The 23136-nt window shown below is 42.4% G+C and overlaps 2 protein-coding genes across 6 annotated transcripts in view; one reads left to right on the top strand and one right to left on the bottom strand.

The window, feature by feature from the left end:
• Positions 1 to 21629, top strand: part of POPDC2 (popeye domain cAMP effector 2) — a 48242-nt gene extending 26613 nt beyond the window's left edge. The window contains exons 2-5 of one of the 4 annotated variants that reach the window (XM_070938369.1): positions 1445 to 1508; positions 2746 to 2854; positions 10140 to 10634; positions 20344 to 20432. In XM_070938369.1, coding sequence (XP_070794470.1) covers positions 1489 to 1508; positions 2746 to 2854; positions 10140 to 10604 — 594 coding nt within the window. In that variant the 5' untranslated portion in view covers positions 1445 to 1488 and the 3' untranslated portion in view covers positions 10605 to 10634; positions 20344 to 20432. Of the gene's footprint in view, positions 1 to 1444; positions 1509 to 2745; positions 2855 to 10139; positions 11279 to 20343 lie in introns of those variants that run through there. The other 3 variants (XM_070938368.1, XM_070938366.1, XM_070938367.1) reach the window with 3 other exon arrangements.
• A 600-nt stretch (positions 21630 to 22229) lies between these two features.
• The window catches only part of PLA1A (phospholipase A1 member A), a 28114-nt gene continuing 27207 nt past the window's right edge, over positions 22230 to 23136 (bottom strand). For both annotated transcript variants that reach the window (XM_070938363.1, XM_070938364.1), the window contains one exon: positions 22230 to 22615. In XM_070938363.1, the coding sequence (XP_070794464.1) occupies positions 22531 to 22615 (85 nt within the window). In that variant the 3' untranslated portion in view covers positions 22230 to 22530. The remainder of the gene's footprint in view (positions 22616 to 23136) is intronic.

The raw sequence follows: 23136 nt of genomic DNA, 5'->3' as shown, positions 1-23136 counted from the left end.
AACACAAATATTTAACTTCTAAATTATATGTATTATATTGTCCTGAATCTGAATGTAACTGGTGTTGTATAACGAACCGGCATTTAGAGGGGGATTTGTCAGATGTAAATGCCTTATTCTCTAATGTGTAAATAATGTATATATGGAACATCAGGGGTTAACTTATTACTTGAGCTTTAATGTATTCATAATTTACCACTCCCATTCCTGGCTCCGCCCCTTGTATATAAAAGGAGCCATCCTCCCCATTTTCCTTGCTTCTATCTTGAATATTCAGCGAATATAGAATGCCTATTATGATTAAAGAGAATTATATTTAAACCTATAACTTCTATTATCTTTATTGAGTCTGATCCTGAAAATATTGCAACAGTGGAGATAGTATAAGGAATAAAATACAGCGTTTTCCCAAGAATACGACCTACCCCAAAAACAAGCCCTAACCCGATTTTCACGCCTGCAGCTGATATAAGCCCTACCCCAAAATAAGCCCTAATTAAGCCCCACCCACCATCTTGTTGTATGAGGTGGGGCAAAGCACATGTGTAAAAATCAAGCTAGGGTAGGGGTGGGAGGGTGGAGCTGCCCCAGCGCCCTGCACCTGCTTACTTTAGGACTGCAGCAGCCAGGCCTCCCATGCCCTGACATCTGTTATGTCATTGCCCTTCTGTGGCCATTTGTGGCCAGATGCCACATGGCTGGTGTCCATGGTCGTGGCAGGAAGCTTCATGGCGCATTGCACCAGTGTTGCTGCTTGGAGCAGGATGCCACATGGCACGTTGCGCCGTGCCGCTGCCTGCGCACACAATGATGCAACATGCCATGCAGCCTCCTGCCATGAGTGGTGACATCGGCATGATGAGTCATGCAGCGTCTGGCAGTGAGTGGTGAGAGTGGCTGCAGAAAAAGACAGGCGACAGGTTTGGGGTGTGGGATGCATGGTTGCAGTGGTGCTAAGGTAAGCGGGTATGACATCCTACGAAAATAAGACCTGGTGCTTATTTTGGGGCCCAAAAGAAAATAAGACCAGGTCTTATTTTTGGAGAAACATGGTATATTTTGATATAAAACTTCCCACATATGCCATATAACATCTGGGTGAAAAAATTTGCTATAGACCCTTATGGCAGTAAACATATTTTTCCTTCCTTTAGAAAAAAAGAAACTGAGTACAGCTTTAATAATATGATTCTTAGCATTATTGGAGATAGATTGAATTTGTTCACACCTGACATTAGAGTGTTGAAACACTGTACATAAGATATCTAAAAGTTAAAATTTGGCCTCTAGTATTATTCTTTATCGGCCATATCTCAGTCCCCTTTTAGGAGTATGTGCAAATTAGCAGTACAGCCAAGTGAAACAGAGGCAGTCTGGAACAATAGCAAAGCCAAATGAAGTCACAAGATTAACCTTTACTCTTGACAATAATGTTTTAATTTAGCAATACTGGATGGTGTTCTGGAATTGGTTTGTCATTGTGATGAAATGCAGAAAACTTTTACCAGGTATGTATCTTTAATCATACTGTTCAGAATTTATTCTGTTGAAGGAAACCAAGAGACTAGTCAGCCTGAATGAAAAATATTTAAAATTCCTCTTAAAATTCCTAGAACAATGCAAGAGCAAAATATATCCTTGAAAATTAATTTGTTTTTTCCTGGAAGCATTCAATAATACAATGCTTATTAAAACCCTAGGGCAGGCCTGTCAAACTGGCAGCTGCAGGCTGGATTCAGCCTGTGCAGGCCACACCACGCCAGGCTCCACAAAGGCAAAAAACATCCCGATATGTTGTGATACGTCCCGCAATATGATTGGGGTTTGACACCCCTACCATAGGGTAAATTTGTCCTCTGTTTTGAGAAAGAATAGTATCTTGGCAGCATTATATGGTTTATATACAAGCATCAGCAACAATGTAGAAAAGAAGCTCTGCAACAGAAAGATTCCATGGTCATGATCCAATCTGGAAGGTGAGAATGCTCTCTAGGCAACGATCAGGGCCTTGCCACATCTTTTCTAAGATCTCTTCTCAGATGGGAAAAGTCTCTTGATTGGTGGGACTAGATTATAGGTTGTCACAGACCCTTTGCTTTTTTTTCATCACAGACAAAATGGGTAGATGCAAACAGGGCTGAATGAAATGGCTGTCCAATACACAAAATGGCTACACCCAACGAGGGAGGGGAACTTTGAAAAGGCTCTAACTGTCTAAGACAGAATAGTTGACTCATGGGGTGTCATTGCTTTGACAAAAAGTATTTCCCTTCTTCTTGTTGTGAACATATGTTTCAGAACAAGGACGAAGCCAGAAAGGGAAGGGAGCTGTTTCATCAAACCTTCCGAGTCATTGTTTACTAGCCTTGGTTAGAGCTATGAAGCTTGCTTCCTGTGAAATGCTTACTTCTTTTAGGGGCATATTAATGAATAGCAGTTTGCACACACAGCTTGAAGCCTCACTATTACTTCCTTCTTCCTGACTGTTACTGTTCTTTGCACCTGCTTGCCTTGTCTTCGTGTTACTTATATTGTGTGCAGAACAACCTGATATTGTTGAACAGTATTTTTTAAAACTGCCACAGATATTAATGTCTAAAACAACTCTATCCTATATGAAGGTGTTGTTTGTATCTAAATGACCACCTGCATGGACTTTATCATATGTCTTTTAATTGTTCATCAATTGCACAACAGTTTTTTTAATTTTAATAATTTTCTTGCCCTCCTTTTCTCTTTCTGCAGGGTTAAAGTAAGTCAGGATGGACAGTTTTTACATTATGTTTTCCCATATCAATTCTTGGATTCTCCAGAGTGGGAATCATTACGGCCTTCTGAAGATGGAACATTTCAGGTAATGTTCTTCATAAAATTCAGATTTCTTTATAATTTCCTTCATCTTTCATTTTCTGTTGAGGAGCAAAGAGTGTGAGCATCCAGGAAAGTGTTTGTGTACTTCAACTTGTTTACTATATCTTTGGACATTTGCCTTTGCTCTTCCTGCCTGTAGTACATAGTAAGCTGCTCTTGAAAGAGGAGAAACTTTCCAAAACTCTACTTGCAAAGAAGAAACTAGGCATACTTCAAACAAACCCTAACTGAAGAGATTAGATATTGGTGAGGTCCAGGATTAGGGTTCCTGGGATCTTTTCCACAAATTATTTTTGAATTTTGAATTTCTTAATTGGAATGATTAAAAGAAGGAACATTGCAGCAATATAAACACAAAAACAGCTGTGCTGATCATAAGAGATCAAATCCAACCCCATAATTAAAGTAATACCTTTCTTGGCCAGCTGCAGATTAACACATTGAAAATAATTCCTAATTTGACAAGATGTTTTTACAAAGTATAGCAAGAAAGGAGAAGCCACATTTGTAACCAAAAAAAGACCTTGATCCTGCTGCTGTCTACCAGCTTTGCTGTAAGCCAATTTTTGACTTGGATTTGTCTAGTTTGGCCACTTGCATTGCTATGTGAGACTCAGATCAAGTCATTCCCTCCCCCCACCCACTATTATTCATATGAGGAGCTGATAAGGAGCCGATGCCCTTGAAGTGATGTCTCGGTGTCTGGAGGCCGTGCGGATCTGGATGGGGAGGAACAGGCTCAGGCTCAACCCATCCAAGACCGAGTGGCTGTGGTTTCCGACGTCCCGATATAGTCAGTTGACGCCATCGCTGACTATTGGGGGCGAATCGCTGGCCCCCACGGAGAGGGCTCGCAACTTGGGCATCCTCCTGGACTCACGGCTGTCTTTAGAAGAGCACTTGACGGCCGTGACCGGGAGGATCTTTCATCAGGTTCGCCTGATTCGCCAGTTGCGTCCCTTTCTGGATCGGGACTCCCTACACACAGTCACTCATGCCCTCGTTACCTCCCGCCTGGACTATTGTAACGCTCTCTACATGGGGCTCCCCTTGAGGAGCACCCAGAGGCTCCAACTGGCGCAGAGTGCGGCCGCGCGGGTGGTTATGGGAGCAACATGGCGCCCCCATGTGACACCTCTCCTGCGTGAGCTGCACTGGCTCCTGGTGGTCTTCCGGGTGCGCTTCAAGGTTTTGGTTATCACCTTTAGAGCGCTCCATGGCTTAGGACCTGGCTACTTACGAGACCGCCTACTACCACAAACAGCCTCCCACCGGCCGGTATGCTCTCATAGAGAGGGGCTCCTCCAGGTGCTGTCAGCCAAACAATGTCGACTGGCAGCCCCTAGGGGGAGGGCCTTCTCTGTGGGGGCACCTACTATCTGGAACGAGCTCCCCCCGGAGATACGGAGGATCCCGGATCTGCGCACTTTCTGCCATGCTTTGAAGACACTCCTATTCCAGCAGGCCGGCCTGGCCTAATTTTTTCCCCTTCTTTTAAATTTTTAAACTCAAATTTTAATTCGTTTTAAATTATTGGGAGTTTTAAATTGTCTCGGGCAAAAATTATTTAATTGGGTTTTAATCATGTTTTAACTTTTGTATTTATGTGTTTTATTTCGTGCCTGTTCACCGCCCTGAGTCCTTCAGGAGTAGGGCGGTATACAAATTTAATAAAATGAAAATAAAAAATGAAATAAAAGAATTTTGTGGCTTGGCAGGCCATGCTATGTCTGAGCCAGCTGAGGGCTCAGTTGCCTCTAGCTCCTGCATTTTCACAGAATACTTTTTATAAACTGTATAAATGATTTCCATAAATAAGCAGATATATTGAATTATTGAATTCAAGCAGTCAATGATCAAGTCCAAGGCTTTGCTTAGTGCGGGAATCGATATGAAAACTCCCTATTAGATGCTGGTTCAGCTTTTTGAACGTATTGAGCAAAGGGCAGCCTTGAGTATTTTGCTCTACTATTAAATTGCTCTTGCCATTAGAAAGTTTCTCCTAAGGCAGAACTGGAAACTCCTTTCCTATAAAAGACCATAATTCTGGGATATGAACCCTGGAACAACAATGAACTTTCTCTGCGTTGTACCTTTTCATTATCTGAAATAGCGCTCTCAAATCACTTCTTAGCACTTTTTACTTGGTTCCTACAATTTTTCTTCATATGTACCAATCCCTGGTTATCCCTGCTATCCTTTTTTTTTTCTTTCTTTCTTTCTCTCCCTCCCTCCCTCAGTTCTTCCCCTTCTGATGATTTGGAAACAATATTTCAATTGATGTGTTTTACAACTGATTTTTCTGTTTTAGTACTTATATCCTGCTGCTGACTTATATTCAACTTTTGATCAACCACAATTTCATAATCCTTTTAGGAAGCCCCCATCTCATCTGCACATTTGATTGCAATATCATATACTCAAAATAAAAAACCCTAAAAATAATTTGTCATTATTTTAATTTCACTGTCCACAGACTCATCAATTTATTTAACAATAGTCATGGCTATTCCTACTGTCATTGACAACTAATTTAATAAGAAGCATAATTAGAATCCTTCTCCTGTTGTATGCTGCCTTCAAGCAATAAGAGGCCCTGCCTGCGCACATTGGCAGTAATCTCATAAAGTACAGGAGGAAGGAAAGGTCAACAATGTGTTGTTCCTTTCCACAAAAGGAAATAAGACAAATGCTGGTGCAAAATAGCTTTCTTGTTTGCAAGCTTTCAGGGTAGAGAGACTAGGGTGGAGAATGGAGGGAATAAAATGTAATAGTTATAGAGAAAGATGCCATAGTTACTGCTGAATTTTGGCAGCAAACCTCAGCAAGTAAAGATAGAGGAAACTTATCCAGGCAATCCATAAGCCTAGGAAAGAAAAATAGAGGACTTTTTGCAGGACTAGATATAAGCAAAAGATTGGCAGAAAAACATTATAAATATGTTGTACAGTTAACATATGATTGACCTCAAAGATGTGTGACTGTGTGTGTGTGGGATAGTTCAAGCTATGTATGACCTGTGGTCTGTGGGTTACCTTGCTGTATTCTAGAGTGCCAGTTGACACATTTCCTTCGTTGTCATACCATCCAGTTCACAATTAGCAACTGGCTTGCTAATTGGAATGCCATGATATCAACACTTTGTTGAAATGAAGATAGATTGCTGAGTATTCCCACATCTTCTGAATAGTTTTTATTCCAGAGCTATAATTGCACTCAACAATGAACTGAAGGCCACTATCAGTGAGCTGTTGGACAGCATTATGGTACTTGGTCTGCTGTGTGGATGCTTGGGTGGTTTAGGGGTGGGGATGTGTCGGGATTGTCATGTATGTTGGGCTTGGTCTCTGGGTGTTATGTGAATTTCGTTGTATGGGTATATTGTACAATGACAATAAACTTTACATACAAAGAACCAGGCTGAAGACCTGGTTCTGCCAGCGGGCCTGGGGAACACAGAGTGGGATGGAACCCATTAAGTGGCTCATATGATGTGTTGTCGCTGAAGCGGCGGGGTGGGGGATTATTTTATTTTTTTTTATATTTAATTCTCTGTTTTATTGTTTTTATATGACATTTTTATATTCTTGTAAGCTGCCTTGAGTCGCCATGTGTGAATTAATATCAATCAAATGAATAAATAAACAAACAAAAAACAAACAAACTTGGAGATTTTCTAGGCCAACCCACTGATCAAGCAGGAGACCCTATACCAGTGATGGCTAACCTTTTCCGGACCGAGTGCCCAAAGCGCACATGTGAGCGCGCAAATGCGCATGTCCGTCCCAAACCCCCAAAATGTAATGTGCGCATGGCCCCCTGCAAGCGCCCTCCACACATGCTTGTGTGCCCCCCTGCATGCACTCTGTGCATGCACGCACGCTCCCCCACATGCCTGACTTCCACACATGTGCACGTGGCCCCTGTGTGCTCCCTGCACATGCGTGGCAGAGATCCAAAGACCAGCTGGCTAGCAGGAGGCACACACACATGTGCAGCAAAGCTGAACTGGAGCAATGGCTTGTGTGCCCACAGAGAGGGCACTGCGTGCCACCTCTGGCACGGATGCCATAGATTCGCCATCACGGCCCTATACCATTTTAGACAAATGGCTGTCCAGTTTCTTCTTAAAAGCCTCCAGTGATAGAGCACCCAAAACTTCTGAAGGCAAGCCATTCCACTGATTGATTTTTCTCAGTCAGGAAATTTCATCTTAGTTCTAGGTTGCTTCTCTCTTTGATTAGTTTCCATCCATTGTTTCTTGTCTTGCCTTCTGGTGCTTTGAAAATTAGTTTGACACCCTCATCTGTCTGGCAGCATTCCAAATATTAGAACACTGCTTTCATGTCTCCCCTAGTCTTTCTTTTCATTAGACTAGACATACCCAATTTCTGTAATCAGTGTTCATGTCAGTCAAAATCCTTTTGGATCTTGAGCTTGTACTCTGGGGTGTTGCCTATTCATACCACTTACAGTATTGTCATATCCAAATTTGATGACTTCCCCTTCTATTCCCTCATCTAGATTGTTCAAAAAGATATTAAAGAGAACTGGGCCCAAAATGGAACATTGGGATTCCCCACTGCTTACTCCCCTCCATGTAAATGTAGTTCTACTGAGGATTACATGTTGAATATGACTTTTTAGCTAGTTACAAACACTTTTGGTGGTGGTGCTGTCTATCTCACATTTTTCTAGCTTGCCAAGAAGTAGATTGTGGTCTATTTTATGTGTCAACACTATGTGTTTTGGTTCTGAGTAATGGCCCCAATCAGTTCAGGACACTAAGGCTGTGGCTTCTCTCAACGATCCATTTTATTGGGTACATCATATTGGCACATTCAAATGTGAAACCAACTCTAAATATTTCCCATGTTTTCAGTATAATAAGAGAAATAAATATCACCCATCCCCCTAGTGTCATTGGTCACATTAAGCAGCCAGGTAGATGGTAGGCTACTCAGCTACTCCCTCCGGCCATTATGAACACTTGTTGAGACAACCTTGATTCCCATGGGCCTTATTGCTGTTATGTCTGGCACCTGGAAGGAAATTATCCCACACCCCAGAGCTCCCCCTCACCCCATATGTATGGCAAATAAGAAACTAAGTAAAAAGGATATTTACTTCAGCTAAAGTTATTTTGAGAGTTGACACTATGTTAATAACATTTCACTGATCCACTAATTTAGTCACTTTGTCAAAGAATGAAATAAAATTTGTTTGTCGATCTGTTTTTGACAAACCCATATTAGCTTCTGGTTTTAACTTTGCTTCTAGGTGTTTGCAGATTTGTTGCTTGATTATCTTTTCCAAGATCTTCTCTGGCATTGATGTCAGGCTGATTGGTTGGTAATATCCTGGATCTTTCCCCCCTCTCCCCTCCCTTTTTTTTGAAGATGGGAACTCTTTTCCAGTCCTCAGGTAGTTCCTCATTGCTCCAAGAACTTTGAAAGATGTGGTTCAATGGTTCTAAGAACCCACCTGTCAGTTTCCTCAGAACTGTGCGATGTAATCTGTCAGGACCAGTGATTTGAATCTGTCTAGCATTGACAGGTGCCATTTTAATTTGCATTCCTAATCTGTCTTTTATGGTTCTGTTTTTGATAAATTGGCTTGTACAGATGCAAAAAGTGAATTAAGCAATTCTGCTTTCTTTCTACTCAAAGTTACTTTCTTACCATTTTCTCCTATTATTGGACCTATGGTTTCTTTGACTTTCTTCTTCTTTTTTATGTGTTGAAAGAAACTTTTATTATTATTTTTGACATTTGTTACAAATTTGGCCTATTAGTTGGTATTCTGCCTTCCTTATGTGTCCCTCTTTCCATTTTTTTGTACTTATCCTTTTTTTCTTTCAGTTTATCAGAGCGTTCTTTGTGCAACCATGTGGTTTTTCTTGGTTATTTTCTTTTTCTTTTTCAGTGGGATTGAGCTGGATTGGGTTTTTATAATAATATTTTTCAGAGTTTCTCAGGCTTCTTGAGTTGATTTCCCCTTTAAAAATTTCATCCATGGGATTCTTCCCCACTCTCTCTGAGTGTGTTAAAATCAGTTCTTTTAAAGTCTAAGATATTGGTTTGATTATGTTCTGTTGCTTGTGTCTGCATTATATTGAATTCTAATATGACATGGTCATTACCCCTAAAGTGCCTGTCACTTCAATTCTCTCTATCCCTTCTTCTCTGTTAGTAAGAATAAGGTCTAGTGTGGTTATCCCTCTAGTTCCCTCCTCTTCCTTTTGGGTGAAAAGCTTATCAGCTAGGTTGGTCAGGAATCTGTTTGATCTCCCACTTGTTGCAGAGTTTGTCTCCCAGTTGATTTCAGGGTAGTTAAAATCTCTCATTACTACTATAGTATGTTTCCTACATACATTTGTTAACTGATTAGCAAAAAGTCCATCTATTTGTTCTGCTTGGTTGGGTGGCCTGTAGTATATGAAATTATGTGATTAAATAATCACATAATCTGATGTGAAATTGGTAGCTCTATACCTCTTTGGATCTATTTCTTTTCCTTTTTCAAGATGTAAATAATATTTTGTTCAGTCATTTAGTACTTCAAGAATTCTTTCATATCTCTCACAGAAAACTTCAACCAGACCATCAGAGAGTTTCTTCAATATCTTTGTATGTGGTTTATATGTCCCTGGGGATTTTAAACAATACACAATTCAACTGTGGAATTCATTACCATGAGATTGGGTTCTGGCTAATAATTTGGTGGCTTCAAAAAAGGGTTGGACCAATACATGGAAGTCAAAGCTACTAGCCTTAATGATGGTGTGACTATTTCTAAAGAAATGAGACTGGTGGGGTTCCTCCTGCCTTTGGTATGGCACTGTGAGAACAGACTAGATGGGCCAAGGGAAACTGCCCCAGCTGTGCACTACTTATGTTCTTATTTTTCCTCATTCAAAATAAAGAGATGCTCTCTATGCTTCCCTTGCTTTTGTCAATCTCAAAGATCAATCCACTTTCCCAATGTAACTGAGCTTTTTAAAAGTGCAAATGTAAAAATACATTTGCAACAAACCTTATACATTGTGTTCCAAGCTCTTCAGGAAATACTTGAGCAATGTATTGTAAAAACTCATTTTCAAAATTGATAATGCACACAAATAAACAGTATATTAAATATGAATTTATTTCAAAATGTGCATTTCTTGTATATTTGTATAATAAATCTAACAAAATAAGAGGTAACACAGTGACTACATTATTCTTAAAAACAAACAAATGAACTTTTTTCTCTTCTTTCTTTGGCAGGTAACTTTGACAGCCGAGATTGACTCCTCTTTTATCACTTGGCAAAGGAAAAAGCTCTATTTGCTTCTGGCTAAGGAGCGCTATATTGCCCGTCTCTTTTCTGTCCTCCTTGGCTATGACATCTCAGAAAAGCTCTATGCCTTGAATGAAAAGCTTTTTGCTAAGTTTGGCCTTCAGTTTGACATCCGCTTACCCAGCCTCTATCATGTCTTAGGACCTGCTTCAGACACAGAGGTGGAAAAGGCAGAGTATGAAGAACCAGTAATGCCTGTAGGTGGTTCACCTGCAGTTGGCCAAACAGCTCCTGTGGTTCCTTGCACTGTGTCTCATTCTACTCATCCTAGGAAATCTCGGCCTGACAGTGACCTGTCTGGTGAGGACTCTACCAGTCTTGTATTGGAAGATTTTGCTGAGTTGACAGGGTCTTTTATGGACTATATGAGTGAAGGGGAGTATTTGAAGTGAGTAAACATGGGCACACATCACCCTGGATAAGTAAGTATTCTTTGTGCCTTTAGAAAGAAACATATCTAGATATGCAAGGAAAGGGTAACTGATGTATCCAGCAGACCGATTGCTCCTTAGAACCTGCAGTATATCAATTCTTAATTCATTTGCTGCAGAAAAGTGCTTTAGGTCATGGCTTTGTCAAACTTCATCTCATTTTTTTAGGAAGAACAACTAGCTTCCTTACAGCATGACTGTAAGAATGCTGTTGACATAATATATCTTGATTTCAGTAATGTATTTAACAACATACCCATGGCATTCTGCTTAGCTAATTAATTAAATGTAGGCTAAATAGTTTGAGAATTAGTTCAATACATTGCTAGCTCAAAAACTGAACTCAGATAATGTTCATTAATGATTCTTCATTGAATTAGAGAGAACATACTACTTTGAGTGCCATGGGGTTTAATTCCAGGCATGTTACTCTTCAACATTTTTATTAGCGATTTGGATGAGGTGGAAGGAATACTTATTACATTTAGAGATGATATAAAATGATATTAGGCTTGTATGAAGATGATCTTAGATTTACTCCATTGACATTATTCATGCTATGAAGCAACAGTATTCACGTTGTCAAAGCAAAGACCTGACTTGATTCACCTCAATAAAACTGTTCAAATGCTTTGGATCAGTACTGATCTCAGCCTTCTCTTCTGGTACTGGTCAAAGTGCTCCACAGCTCAGAGGCTTTAGGGTTGCTTATAGCATGTGCTGAAGCTGGTCAGCCTAGAAGACCTTCAATGTACACCAAGAAGGTTCTAGGTTGATCACTTGTAGTGTATGCTGAGAGATTGCCCACAGTGCATACCAGAACGACAGAGCTTGGAGTATCTTTCCTTGAAAGAAGTCTGGAGGAGACAAGTGGCATCTCCTTTATGGCTCACTGACAGAGAATTTACTTGGATGATTTGGGCCAGCTGGTATATCATAGGCTATGAGTCAGGGGTGGGTTCTAAATTTTTTTACTACCGGTTCTGTGGGCATGGCTTATTTTGTGGGTGTGGCTTGGAGGTCATGTGACTGGGTGGGCGTGGCTAGCTGGTCATGTGACCGGCTGGCCATGGCTATGTGTATAGGGACTACTCAGAGGGCTGAAAGAAATCATTTCTGACAGGTCTTCGCACTTTTGACTAGTCCTCACACTTATGACCATCCTCACATTTATGCCTGTGCAGCGTTCTTAACAACCATGTCACTCATTTCACAACTGCTTCTCTTCACCATGGTGACAAGATAGGGCGAAAAACGTAAAATGTGAGGACAGTCGTAAGTGCGGGGACCAGTCAAAAATAACTTTTTCAGCCCTCTGAGTAGTCCATATACACAAAAGGATTCAATTATTTCTTCAAAGTGCTGATGATTGTACCCTGACTGGAAGAACTCCAACAGGGGAGTATTTCCTCCCAACAGAGGGGTAAAAAGCTTAAAACAACCATTCCCCTTTAAGAAAGTCAAGCAAAAAAATAGCCTCCGGAACCGGAAGTGACAGTAAGTCTAGGCATCTGCCGGAGACGCAGTTTCTGTAATAAAGATTAGGCTAGGAAACAACACCAAATGTTGTAATTAATCCTTACAGGATTAACCCTGTAAAGTGGAAAAAAACGAAAGGAGATTTCTTTTAACAACTGGTTCTCCAAACTGCTTAACTACTTAACTACTTAACAACTGGTTCTACTGAAGTAGAATCCTACCACTGGGTCTACCCATTTATTTTTTCAGGCACTGGTCTACTCATTTGTTTTCTTTTAACACTGATCAGCTGTAGGGTGGCCCTTTGAAGCCCCGCGGCAAAAGTTTAAACAGTTTTTTTCCCTCTAGCCATCAGGTGGGACTCAGGAGGCAGCAATAGATTGGGGGTGGGGCCAAATAAAAGGTAAGAATAACCCGTGGGGGCGGGGGGGGCAGAACCGGTTTGGTGACGTCATATCGTCACCGCTACCAGCTCAGCTGAACCAGGCTGAACCGGGAGGAACCCACCACTGCTATGAGTCAGTGAATATGGTCTTGAATCCTGAGGAAAAAGAAAGAATTCCATGATACAGATAAACAAACCTTGCTTCCTGATGTAGAATATTCCACAATTTAAGTTCAGCACTAACTTCTCCCTTTCTCTTTTTCATGTGAACTGAGCCTGCATCAGTTGAGATATTAAAAAAGGCCTCTTTGTTAAAACCTAAAATATGGATTTGTGGCATAAAAGCAGACAGTCTCCAACTTTCTTGCATCTGTGTCCTTCTCAGCTTTAAATACATAAATCCAGTTGAATCTGCTGAAGAATATACCGATAATCAGTGCAGGGATCATTTGGAATCATGCCCAGTTGCCATGAAATCTTGCAGTATCCCTTCACACAGTGCCCATCCTAAAAAGGGGGAAGGAATGGATTTTTGGGTGAATAATATAACAGATTCACTCTTCTGTCTATGTGCTTGTCATCAAGAAGATTGAATTACACCATCTCATTTTTCATTGGTGGCAGTAAGACTAGGGATTTTTTCTATGATACTTTTGTCATATTTATCTCTGTCAACCTTAATATCTGTTTCAAAAATGGTTAGAATTACCATATATTTCGGAGTATAAGACGCACCGGAGTATAAGACGCAGCTTAGTTTTTGGGGAGGAAAATAGGGGAAAAAAATGTGCCTACCAGGTATTCATCTGCCTAGCGTCTTCAGTCTGGTCAGCTTCAGCACATTAGTGTTATGTATGTATCTATTTTGTGTGGGAAATTCAAATGTACAATGAATCCTGATTGGTTCTTGGTCGCCTCTGGAAAGTATATAAAGAGGGCTGCTGCCTGTGAGTTTTTGCTGAAGTCTCGCCCTGAATTAAAGAGCTGTTGTTACTAGCCTGCTTGTGCCTCTCGTTATTCCCGCGCTACAACATTGGCGACGAAGGTGGGATAGAGGACACAAGAGGCAACCCAAAAAGAGCTTAGAACTTCAGCCAGGGTGACTAGCGAACACGGAGACACGGCATAACTGCCTACGTTCCGCCAAAACCCTTCGACCCGACCCGAGAGAAGTGGGGATCGTATCTGACCAGGTTTGAGTGCTCCCTAGAAGCGAGCGAAATGCAAGTGCTCTCGGTGAACAGGAAGAGGGCTCTGTTCTTAAGCCACTGCAGGCCAGACGTATTCGAGATGGCCGAATCCCTCTGCGAGCCAACCCCAGTCCAGACGGTTCCCTGGGACGTCCTTCAGGCCAACCTGAAGGCCCACTACGCTCCAGTTCCGTCCAAATTTGTTCAGCGCTACGAACTCCGGCAAAGAGTTCAAAAAGATGGAGAGCCGGTCAGTGCTTATGTGGCCGCGCTTCAAAAAGCCGCAACGCATTGTGACTACAGAGACTTAGACGACGCATTGCTTGAACAACTGATTTGCGGAGTTCAAGACACCCGGTTGCAAAGGCGTCTTCTAGCCAAGCCAGACCTAACGCTAGCTGGCGCGCTAGACGAAGCCCGAGCACATGAGGCATCAACGAAAGCGTCAGAAGCACTGCAGCGTCCCAGTTCAAGAAAGGATGGGCCAAAAACAGCCCCCGTCCACAGAGAAGAGGTGCAAACCAGCACAGAGGAAGAGTCGGATGAGGACATCTTCCACACCGAAAAGAAATCGAGCGAACAAGGCCGCTGCCACGAGAACTGCCCTAGCTGTGGCGGAGATCACGAGAGACAGTTGTGCAAATACAGAGAAGCCATTTGCAGGTGTTGCGATAGAAAAGGCCACTTATCATGAGTCTGCAGAGCTCAACTTCCGCGTAGTTGAAAGCCACATGACTACCGTGACCAACCAGAACCGGCTCGTTCAAAACAACCAATCAAAGATGACGGCGCGAGAAAACGGCGCGAGCCTCAAAAGCGGGAGACCTACAGCACGAGAATCGGCCAAGCCAGCACTACCGACGACGAGAAGGTCTACATGGAAGTAGAAATCGATGGCAAATCGTGCGAAATGGAGATCGACACCGGGTCTACGTTATCGATCATGTCCTGGTCAACACTCAAGGCACTCCTGCCCAAACTCCAGAAGAACCAGCTGTCCCGCCAGAAAATCCGCCTGCTCGACTATCAGGGCAACCGAGTTCCCATCGAAGGTGTAGGCATGTTCCGGGTCAGCTATGGCGAGTTCCAGAAAGAGCTGCCCCTGACCGTCATTAGCAAGCCTCTACCAAGCCTACTGGGCATGAAATGGTTCTGGGCCCTCGGCATGGGCTTCACGGGCGTACACAACATCAACGGATCATCACTCAAGGAAACCCTGCTTCACGAGTTTCAGGACGTTTTCGAAGAGACTCTAGGCAAGTACGTGGGGACCCCTATTTCTCTCAATTTAGACCCCAACGTAGCGCCAATTAGACTGAAGGCAAGGCGAGTTCCCTTTGCCTTAAAGCCCAAAATCGATGCGGAGCTCGACAAGCTCATTAAGCAAGGGGTGCTAGTTCCCGTGGATCACGCTAAATGGGAAACCCCAATAGTTACACCAGTTAAATCGGATGGCTCAATTAGAATTTGCGCCGACTATAAGTGTTTGATTAACAAGGCGTTGCAGCAGAGCGCCTATCCGGTTCCAATAGTCCACTATCTACTACACTCCCTGGGCCCTGGCAAGCTATTTGCGAAGCTAGATCTTGCGCAGGCGTACCAGCAACTGCCAGTAGATGACGCTACGGCAGAATCACAGACAATAGTAACTCACAGAGGTGCCTTTAAATGCACCAGGCTCCAGTTTGGGGTCAGCATCGCCCTGGGACTTTTTCAGAGTACTATGGAGCGCCTCCTACAAGGCCTCCCAGGTATCGTTCCGTATTTCGATGACGTTTTGATTAGTGGACAAGACGAAGTTCAGTTGGGCCAAAGGGTTAGACAAGTCCTAACCAGATTCAGAGAAGCGGGACTTAAACTCAAACGAAATAAATGCAGAATAGCAGTGCCTTCAGTAGAGTTCTTAGGCTACAGAATCGACTGCACAGGCATCCACCCCACAGAAAGCAAAGTGAGGGCCATCCAAGGCGCACCCACCCCCAAGTCCAAGTCCGAGCTGCAGGCCTTCCTAGGCCTTCTCAACTTCTATACAATGTTTTTGAAACACAAAGCCACCATTGCGGAGCCTCTGCACAGGCTCCTTGGAAAAAACATTCCGTGGGTTTGGGGCAAGCGAGAAGTGACCACTTTCAACGCAGTAAAGAGACTTTTGTCCGAGGACAGTTTCCTCATTCAATACAATGCTGAACTGCCTCTAGTGTTAGTCTGTGACGCTTCCCCCTTTGGCGTTGGCGCGGTTTTGGGCCATAGACTGCCGAATGGGTTAGAGGCGCCCATCGCCTATTACTTTCGCACTCTGTCTAGTGCTGAAAGGAACTATAGCCAGCTAGATAGGGAGGCACTAGCGGCTGTTGCGGGGGTCAAAAAATTTCACGAGTATTTGTTTGGCCATACCTTTGAACTCATTACAGACCACCAGCAGCTTTTGGGACTTTTGGCTGGCGATAAACCAACCCCGGCGGCTCTCTCCCCCCGGATGACCAGGTGGTCTATTTTCTTGGCCGCTTATTCGTATAAGCTACTCCACCGGCCGGGCAAAACCTTAGGACATGCTGACACCCTCAGCCGATGTCCCTTGCCCGAACTATTGGACAACCCGACCCCGGAAGCCCCGGTTTTACTGCTTGACATTGTTTCCCCGGGCCCCATCTCTTCGAACGAGGTGGCGAGGGTTTCTGCCAGGGACTCTGTTTTGCGAACAGTAATGGGCTGGGTGACGAGGGGTTGGCCTACCAAGGTGGACGGTGGTGATTTCCAATTGTATTTTAACAAGAAAAATGAACTGTCAATGTTGGGGGGCTGCTTGTTGTGGGGTGACAGGGTCGTTCCTTCGCGATTAAGGCACAGGGTTTTAGAAATGCGGCATGAGGGACACCCTGGGGTGGTTCGAATGAAAGGCCTAGCTCGAAGCTATGTTTGGTGGCCTCATCTAGACCAAGATGTCACTGAGTGGGTGGGGAAGTGTAGGCCCTGCCAGGACTCCCGCCCGGATCCTCCCATAGCGCCCGTTTGGGAATGGGAAAAACTAAAAGGACCCTGGGGGAGGATTCACATCGATTTCGCTGGCCCATTCCATGGTCAGAACTTTTTAATCATTGTAGATGCATATTCTAAGCGGCTCAAAATTGCCTTAATGCCATCTACCACTTCTGAGGCCATAATCAAAGTTCTCAGAAAACTATTCACAACACATGGACTGCTGGACACTCTGGTATCCGACAATGTGCCCCAATTCACGGCAACTCAATTCGAAGGCTACCTAGCCGAATTAGGCATTAGACATGCATTATCCGCTCCTTTTCATCCGGCTTCTAATGGCCTGGCTGAAAGATTTGTAAGAACGGCCAAAGAAGCCCTCTCCCGACTCGATGCAGGGGACTGGCAGGCTAGGATAGATGAGTTCTTAGCAGTACAACATGCCACCCAGGGCCGGATTTAGATGAAAAGAGGCCCTAGGCTATTCCACTTATGAGGCCCTTTCACCTCCCATTTTTAAGTTTGTAAATTACATTTTTATGTTTGTTTATTAGTCATATGCGTAGAATTTCTCCTTATTTTCGGTTCAGTGTTTTAGTGTTCACTGTTTTTAGAATAGTGTAATTTTAATTTTGCTAACAATTTGAATGTAGGCCCCTCTTGATCTTGAGGTCCTAGGCTGAAGCCTAGTTAGCCTATAGGAAAATCTGGCCCTGATGCCACCCCATGCCCCACTTCGGGCCGCAGCCCAGCCGAGCTTCTAATGGGCCGAAAACTACGATGCATGCTAGACAGACTGCATCCTAATTACTCCTCCGATAGCTTCATTGGGGAAGGGGGAGGACTAAGGCATTTCGAAGTAGGTTCCCCAGTTTTTGCCAGAAGCTACACTAATGGGCCCTTATGGGTAGAGGGAACCATCGTAGGAATTACCGGTCCAAAATCATACACAGTTGATATAGGGCATGGTAAAATCTGGAGGAGACACATTGATCAGTTGCGCAAACATTTACCAAACGAAAACTTGTTTCCTAACTATCCAAGTCTTCCTGACACAGCTACCTCAAGCCCGAGTAAGCCGGAATACTTATCTGGCAAGCCTGAGTTCCAGCGCCGCCCCAGCGAGCCGACACTCCCAGCCGGAGATAGCCACACCTCCGGAGAAATCCAGGAGATTCCATTGGCGGAGCCGGGAGAGACGGGAGGTCCCTCCGACCGGCTCGACGCCTCGCCAACAACTGAACTGCGCAGGTCAACCAGGATTAAGACACGCCCTGGTCACCTGCGTGATTTTGTATGTAAATATGTAAATAGATAGAATAAGTGCCTTCTGGGAGGGGAGGGGTGTTATGTATGTATCTATTTTGTGCGAGAAATTCAAATGTACAATGAATCCTGATTGGTTCTTGGTCGCCTCTGGAAAGTATATAAAGAGGGCTGCTGCCTGTGAGTTTTTGCTGAAGTCTCACCCTGAATTAAAGAGCTGTTGTTACTAGCCTGCTTGTGCCTCTCGTTATTCCCGCGCTACAACAATTAGTTTGCCAGCTTTGAGTGTGTGTGCGCGCACTTTTTATCCCCTACTTGGGAATAAAAAACAGTTTCTAAAGTACAATTGATCTTTGGAGAGAGAAGCAATGAGAAAAGCAGGCAAAGCACGGAGATCGCTTCACTTGTTAGCGCCTCGTTAGGGCTGAAAAAAAAGCTTCTAAAGCACATCTGAGAATTGGAGGGAGCAGGCAAAGCCCGGAAGATCGGTTCACTCACTAGCACCTCGTTAGGGCTGAAAAAAAGGTTTGAAAAAGCTACATTCGGAGGGGGAGGCCTGGGGAGGCCCAGGTGCGGCCCACAGAGGCTCCATTTCAGCCTGTAACAAGCCCAGGGAGGCCTCCAGAGACCTGAATGGAGCCTCAGAGGCCTAGATGCAGCCCACAGAGGCCCCATTTTGGCCAGCAATGGGCCAGTGGAGGCCTCTGGAGGCCCCAGCAGCCGTTTTGGCTGGTAGAGTGCTACAGGAGGCCATCAAGGCCAAAAATGGGCTACGGGGGGCCGCTAGCAGAAGCACTGCAGGCCGGTCTTTTGCTATTTCCAGGATGGCCCTGCAGGCCCTATCTAAGCACCCCAGGAGCGAGATCCAGACTGTGGGCCTTGAGTTTGACATCCCTGGCTTAGAACCTGTGAAAGGTTTTAGTAAGATAGTCTCTTGAAACATAGTACAACCAAATATCAAATTTTGGGAAAGGAGTTTGTGAACATAGGAAGAACATAAGAGTTGTGGTGGCACAATGGTTAGAATGCTGTATTGCAGGCTAATTCTGCTGACTGTCAGTGGTTCAATCCTTACAGGCTCAAGGTTGACTCAGCCTTCTGAGGTTAGTCAAATGAGGGCCAGATTGTTGGTGGTAACATGCTGACTCTGTAAACTACTTAGAGAGGGCTGTAAAGCACTGTAAAGCGGTATATAAGTCTAAGTGCTATTGTTATTGCTATAAAGCTCCAGTAATATTTATTGATCTAAATTAGCTCATTGCAAGTTATCTTGAGAAGCAGACAAAATTCACTTTATCAAAAGATCTGAAAGAGAAGATCTTGGTGTCCTAATAAAATAGGTTCAAACTCACCTTAAGAATATTTTTTCACAAATTCTTATTACTCTGAAAACAGCTTTTTAGTGGAGGCTGACTGCTTTATTGGTTATACTCTTCATTTCTGATATTAAAAGGCTAGCACTAACTTTAAAAAGTCATTGAGAAAATCCATTTTTAAATATGTCTATGGAGATTCTCAATCATCTAGGCCATGGTTGATTTAAAGGTGCTTTTCAAAAGGCAACTGGACATTCTTGTTTTTTCCCCCTTGAAAACATTTCACTTCTCATCCAAGAAGCTTCTTCAGTTCTGGCTGAACTGAACTGAAGCTCCCAGAACTAAATAAGTTTCTTAGATGAGAAGTGAAACATTTTCAAGGAAAAAGCTAAGGAAATCTAGTTGTCTTTTGAAAAGCACCTTTGGGAGATTTTTAAATATATTTCCTGTCAGTTTTAACAGGCAATCTATTGTATGGAAGAGTGATAAAAAGAAAAAAAGTAAGGTTTGGTTTGTTTGGTCTGATTTCCTGCAATCAGTGGTGGGTTGCTCCCAGTTCAGTCCGATTCATATGAACCGGTAGTAATGGTGGTGGGAGACTCCGCCCACCCACCCGGACATCATCTTGGATGTTCTGCGCATGCGCAGAAGCTTCTGTGCATGTGCAGCAGCATGCGCACGAGCAAAGCAAGCGGGCGTGCACGTTCCTGTTGAGAACCGGTAGTAAAGGTAAGTGGAACCCACCCCTGCCTACAATGCAATTAGTGTAACCTCAGATCTGTTGAGTTACATCTCAGTGTTGGGATTTGATTCAACAAGTTTACAATTCTAAAGCTTTTCTCCTTTAGATGCCAGATTTAGCTTCCCCTCCCCCTGGGTATTCAACTTAGTTCTCTTGTGGGTATGAAGAGATCCAAGGCTGATAATGTGCTTGATCCCTCCCTCAGGCTCAGCTTGGTCATCACCTACATTGATAAAGACTGTGAAACATTAGGATATTAGCATGGGAAATGGAGTTGTTTCCTTTAAAACTGAACATATAGGTATAAGCTAGTTCTTATAATAATTATGGATTCTCTTTCACACAGCTTTGGGAAACCACCTGAGGACTAATCATCCTGCCCTTGCAAAAGGACAAGCCCCTCTGGCTCCAACTCAGACCCCAGAACTCTAGAGAACTGCTATTGGGAATCCAAGACCTGCATGAAGCAATAAGATCACTAATCACCAATCAGGATAGCCTTCATTATTTGTGTGTCAAAACATATATAAAATTTCTGTCCATATGTTGCACCATGAAAGATATGCATAGACTAGAGAGGCAGTGATGGGATATTTTCCAGAGTTTATCAATCTGCTCTGGCACCTGGATGTTTGTATTCTTGAACACTTGATATATGTTAAATATATTACATATCTTGGAATTATGATGGTATAATTAAGTGATGGAACATGATGGATGTTCTCTTCTTTCACAAATCAAAGAAGGAAGAAAACAAATCTTTCATTTGTTCCTTCCATTTTGGCTATCATTAATGTGCTTGCCAATGTGAGGAGTCATTCTTCTCACTAAAGCTATATTCTTCACAAAGGCATCCCACAATAACACAGAACTTAAATATTTAACTTTCCACCCCCAGGTTGAGAGTAGCTACCCGGAAGATTCAGTTGGTATAATATGCAACAAATAGGCTACCTTCTGGTGTATAATACTACATACATATTATAACTGTAATCTGCACTTCCAGGGTAAAGTTTAAGGATTTGCTTCTAAACTTTAAACAGTTCACAACTTAACTACCTAGGGACCACAGGATGAATCAATTGAGAAAGTAACATCAACTGGAGAAATTCTCTTGAAGATGCATCTGCTTTCCAAGCTCTATTTACAGTATTAGGCACATTTAAAGGCCTCTATTTAAAGGCTTTCCTTTTGCTCCCAATTGGTCTTCAGAAAGAGTCAATACATCCATTTCCAATTTGGGCTAGTTTATAGTGATCTATATAGTGATTTGTAATATTTTAAGTGTTGGCTTTTAATTGTTACTTTAGCTGCTTTGGCTAACATATGGAGAGAAAATCACAATATAAATTAATATAGCAACACTGTCTTCCCTCTTCCTGCATAGGATAATATACTAACTGTAGGGATTCAATGAATTGAGAGGATGAAGCATATAGTATATGCCACTATTAGTTTCAATAATCCACCCAACTTGCATGACAGAAATGAAGTTGAAATAAAGTGAAGTTGCTTTTCAATAGCATTGTGCCCAGTGACATCAAGTTCTCTTCAGAAAGCACTGGTGTGATGAAAAGACTTACAAAGTGACTCTTGGAAGCCCAAGTGAATGGAAAGTTAAATCAAAACTTTATTGTATACATTATTAATGAGAGGCAAAGGTTCTACTGTTAACAGTTTGGAGGTGTTGTTTTAAAACCCACAAAAACATATTTACAAAATAAAATTAAAATAGTGATGCCAAGTTCGGTAATTAATCCTGATACTATTACTGTCTTTGTTTTAACACTGGACAATTTTGCTGAGGCACAAGGAAGATGTTATGGATACTCTCCCACAGAAGTGAAGATCAGACAAAACATGTAGATGTCCATCTTCTATACTTTTCCTGTTTTGAATTAGGTAGTATGATCCAGAAATTCTTAACATGCCAGTTGCCTTGAGCAAAGATTTTATACTAAGGGGTAGAAGTTTGCTTACATTTACTGCAAAATACTACTTGGGATACAAATGGAAAATGTTTCTCTTGTATTGTGTAAAGTCTTCATCTAGTGGGTCAGACAACTGAGTTGAACATGCTAATGGATATAAGCAGTAGAAGAGAAATTCATGAAATGCCCCCTTCCTTGATAATGGCCTTCCACTTCTGAAAGTACATCAAGCAAAATGCCATTTGTTTCCTTCTAAATGGAAAACTGCATTTACAATGGTAAGTAATATATACTGTCAAACAATTAGCACCATGTACAGTCAGTTTCTGGCAGAATCTATTTATTTTCACTCCAGATTTATTAGTAATAGGTCCTGTTCAATTAGGTGCTGTTCCATTTTATGTACATTGTAATTATTTTCATCATGGTTATAAAACTAATTATTACTAAAAACAGGCTTAAATTATTAGCAGTTGAAGTGAAGCAAGTATTCTGTGACAGAAAACACATTTAAAAAATTCAATGCCACACATTTGATTTTAAAATCAACCTTCAAAGTTACAGCCCTGTTATAATATCTGTGTCCACAAGTGAAAACTGTGCTAATCACACTGAATGTTGAGGTTCTGTAGAAGGGGGTTATGGCTTGTAATAGTCAGTACTTGTGGCAAGCACATCATCTTCTCACTGAAGAAAGAACAGAATAAAGTTAAAGGATACTTCTAAGCTTTTAATGCATTTTTGGTAAGTTGCTATGCAACAATAATTTACAATACGTACTGTAATTCCAGTTCTTCAGCCTGTCTTTCTGAATTAATAGCAGATAATTTTCTGCCCTATGACATTATTTTTAATAATTTATTTTGTCAGTACACGTTTTTTTGTGCTGGTGGTAGAGGTAGGTTTTCAGTCCTGGGCTATCTTTGCTAAGATGTGTTATCTTCTATAACAGAGGTTATCAACCTTCTCCTTGCAAACAACAGCCCTTGCTCACTAAAGTGCCTCAGGAGCATGTGATTAGGATAAGTTTGGAGTTTTTGGCTACGTGCAAAATAGATGCATTAAGCGCCTGGCTTAGTTCTTATGTACCGTATTTTTCGGAGTTTAAGACGCACCGGAGTATAAGATGCACCTTAATTTTGGGGGAGGAAAACAAGAAAACAAGAATTCTACCTCTGCCTATCAGCATTTAAGGTGGTGCTGCTTTA

This window comes from Pituophis catenifer, unplaced genomic scaffold (genome assembly GCF_029215685.1).
Source record: "Pituophis catenifer annectens isolate HBS135680 unplaced genomic scaffold, rPitCat1.0.hap2 SCAF_2, whole genome shotgun sequence".
Classification (NCBI taxonomy): Eukaryota; Metazoa; Chordata; class Lepidosauria; order Squamata; family Colubridae; genus Pituophis; species Pituophis catenifer.
This window is presented reverse-complemented; position numbering and strand designations above follow the sequence as displayed.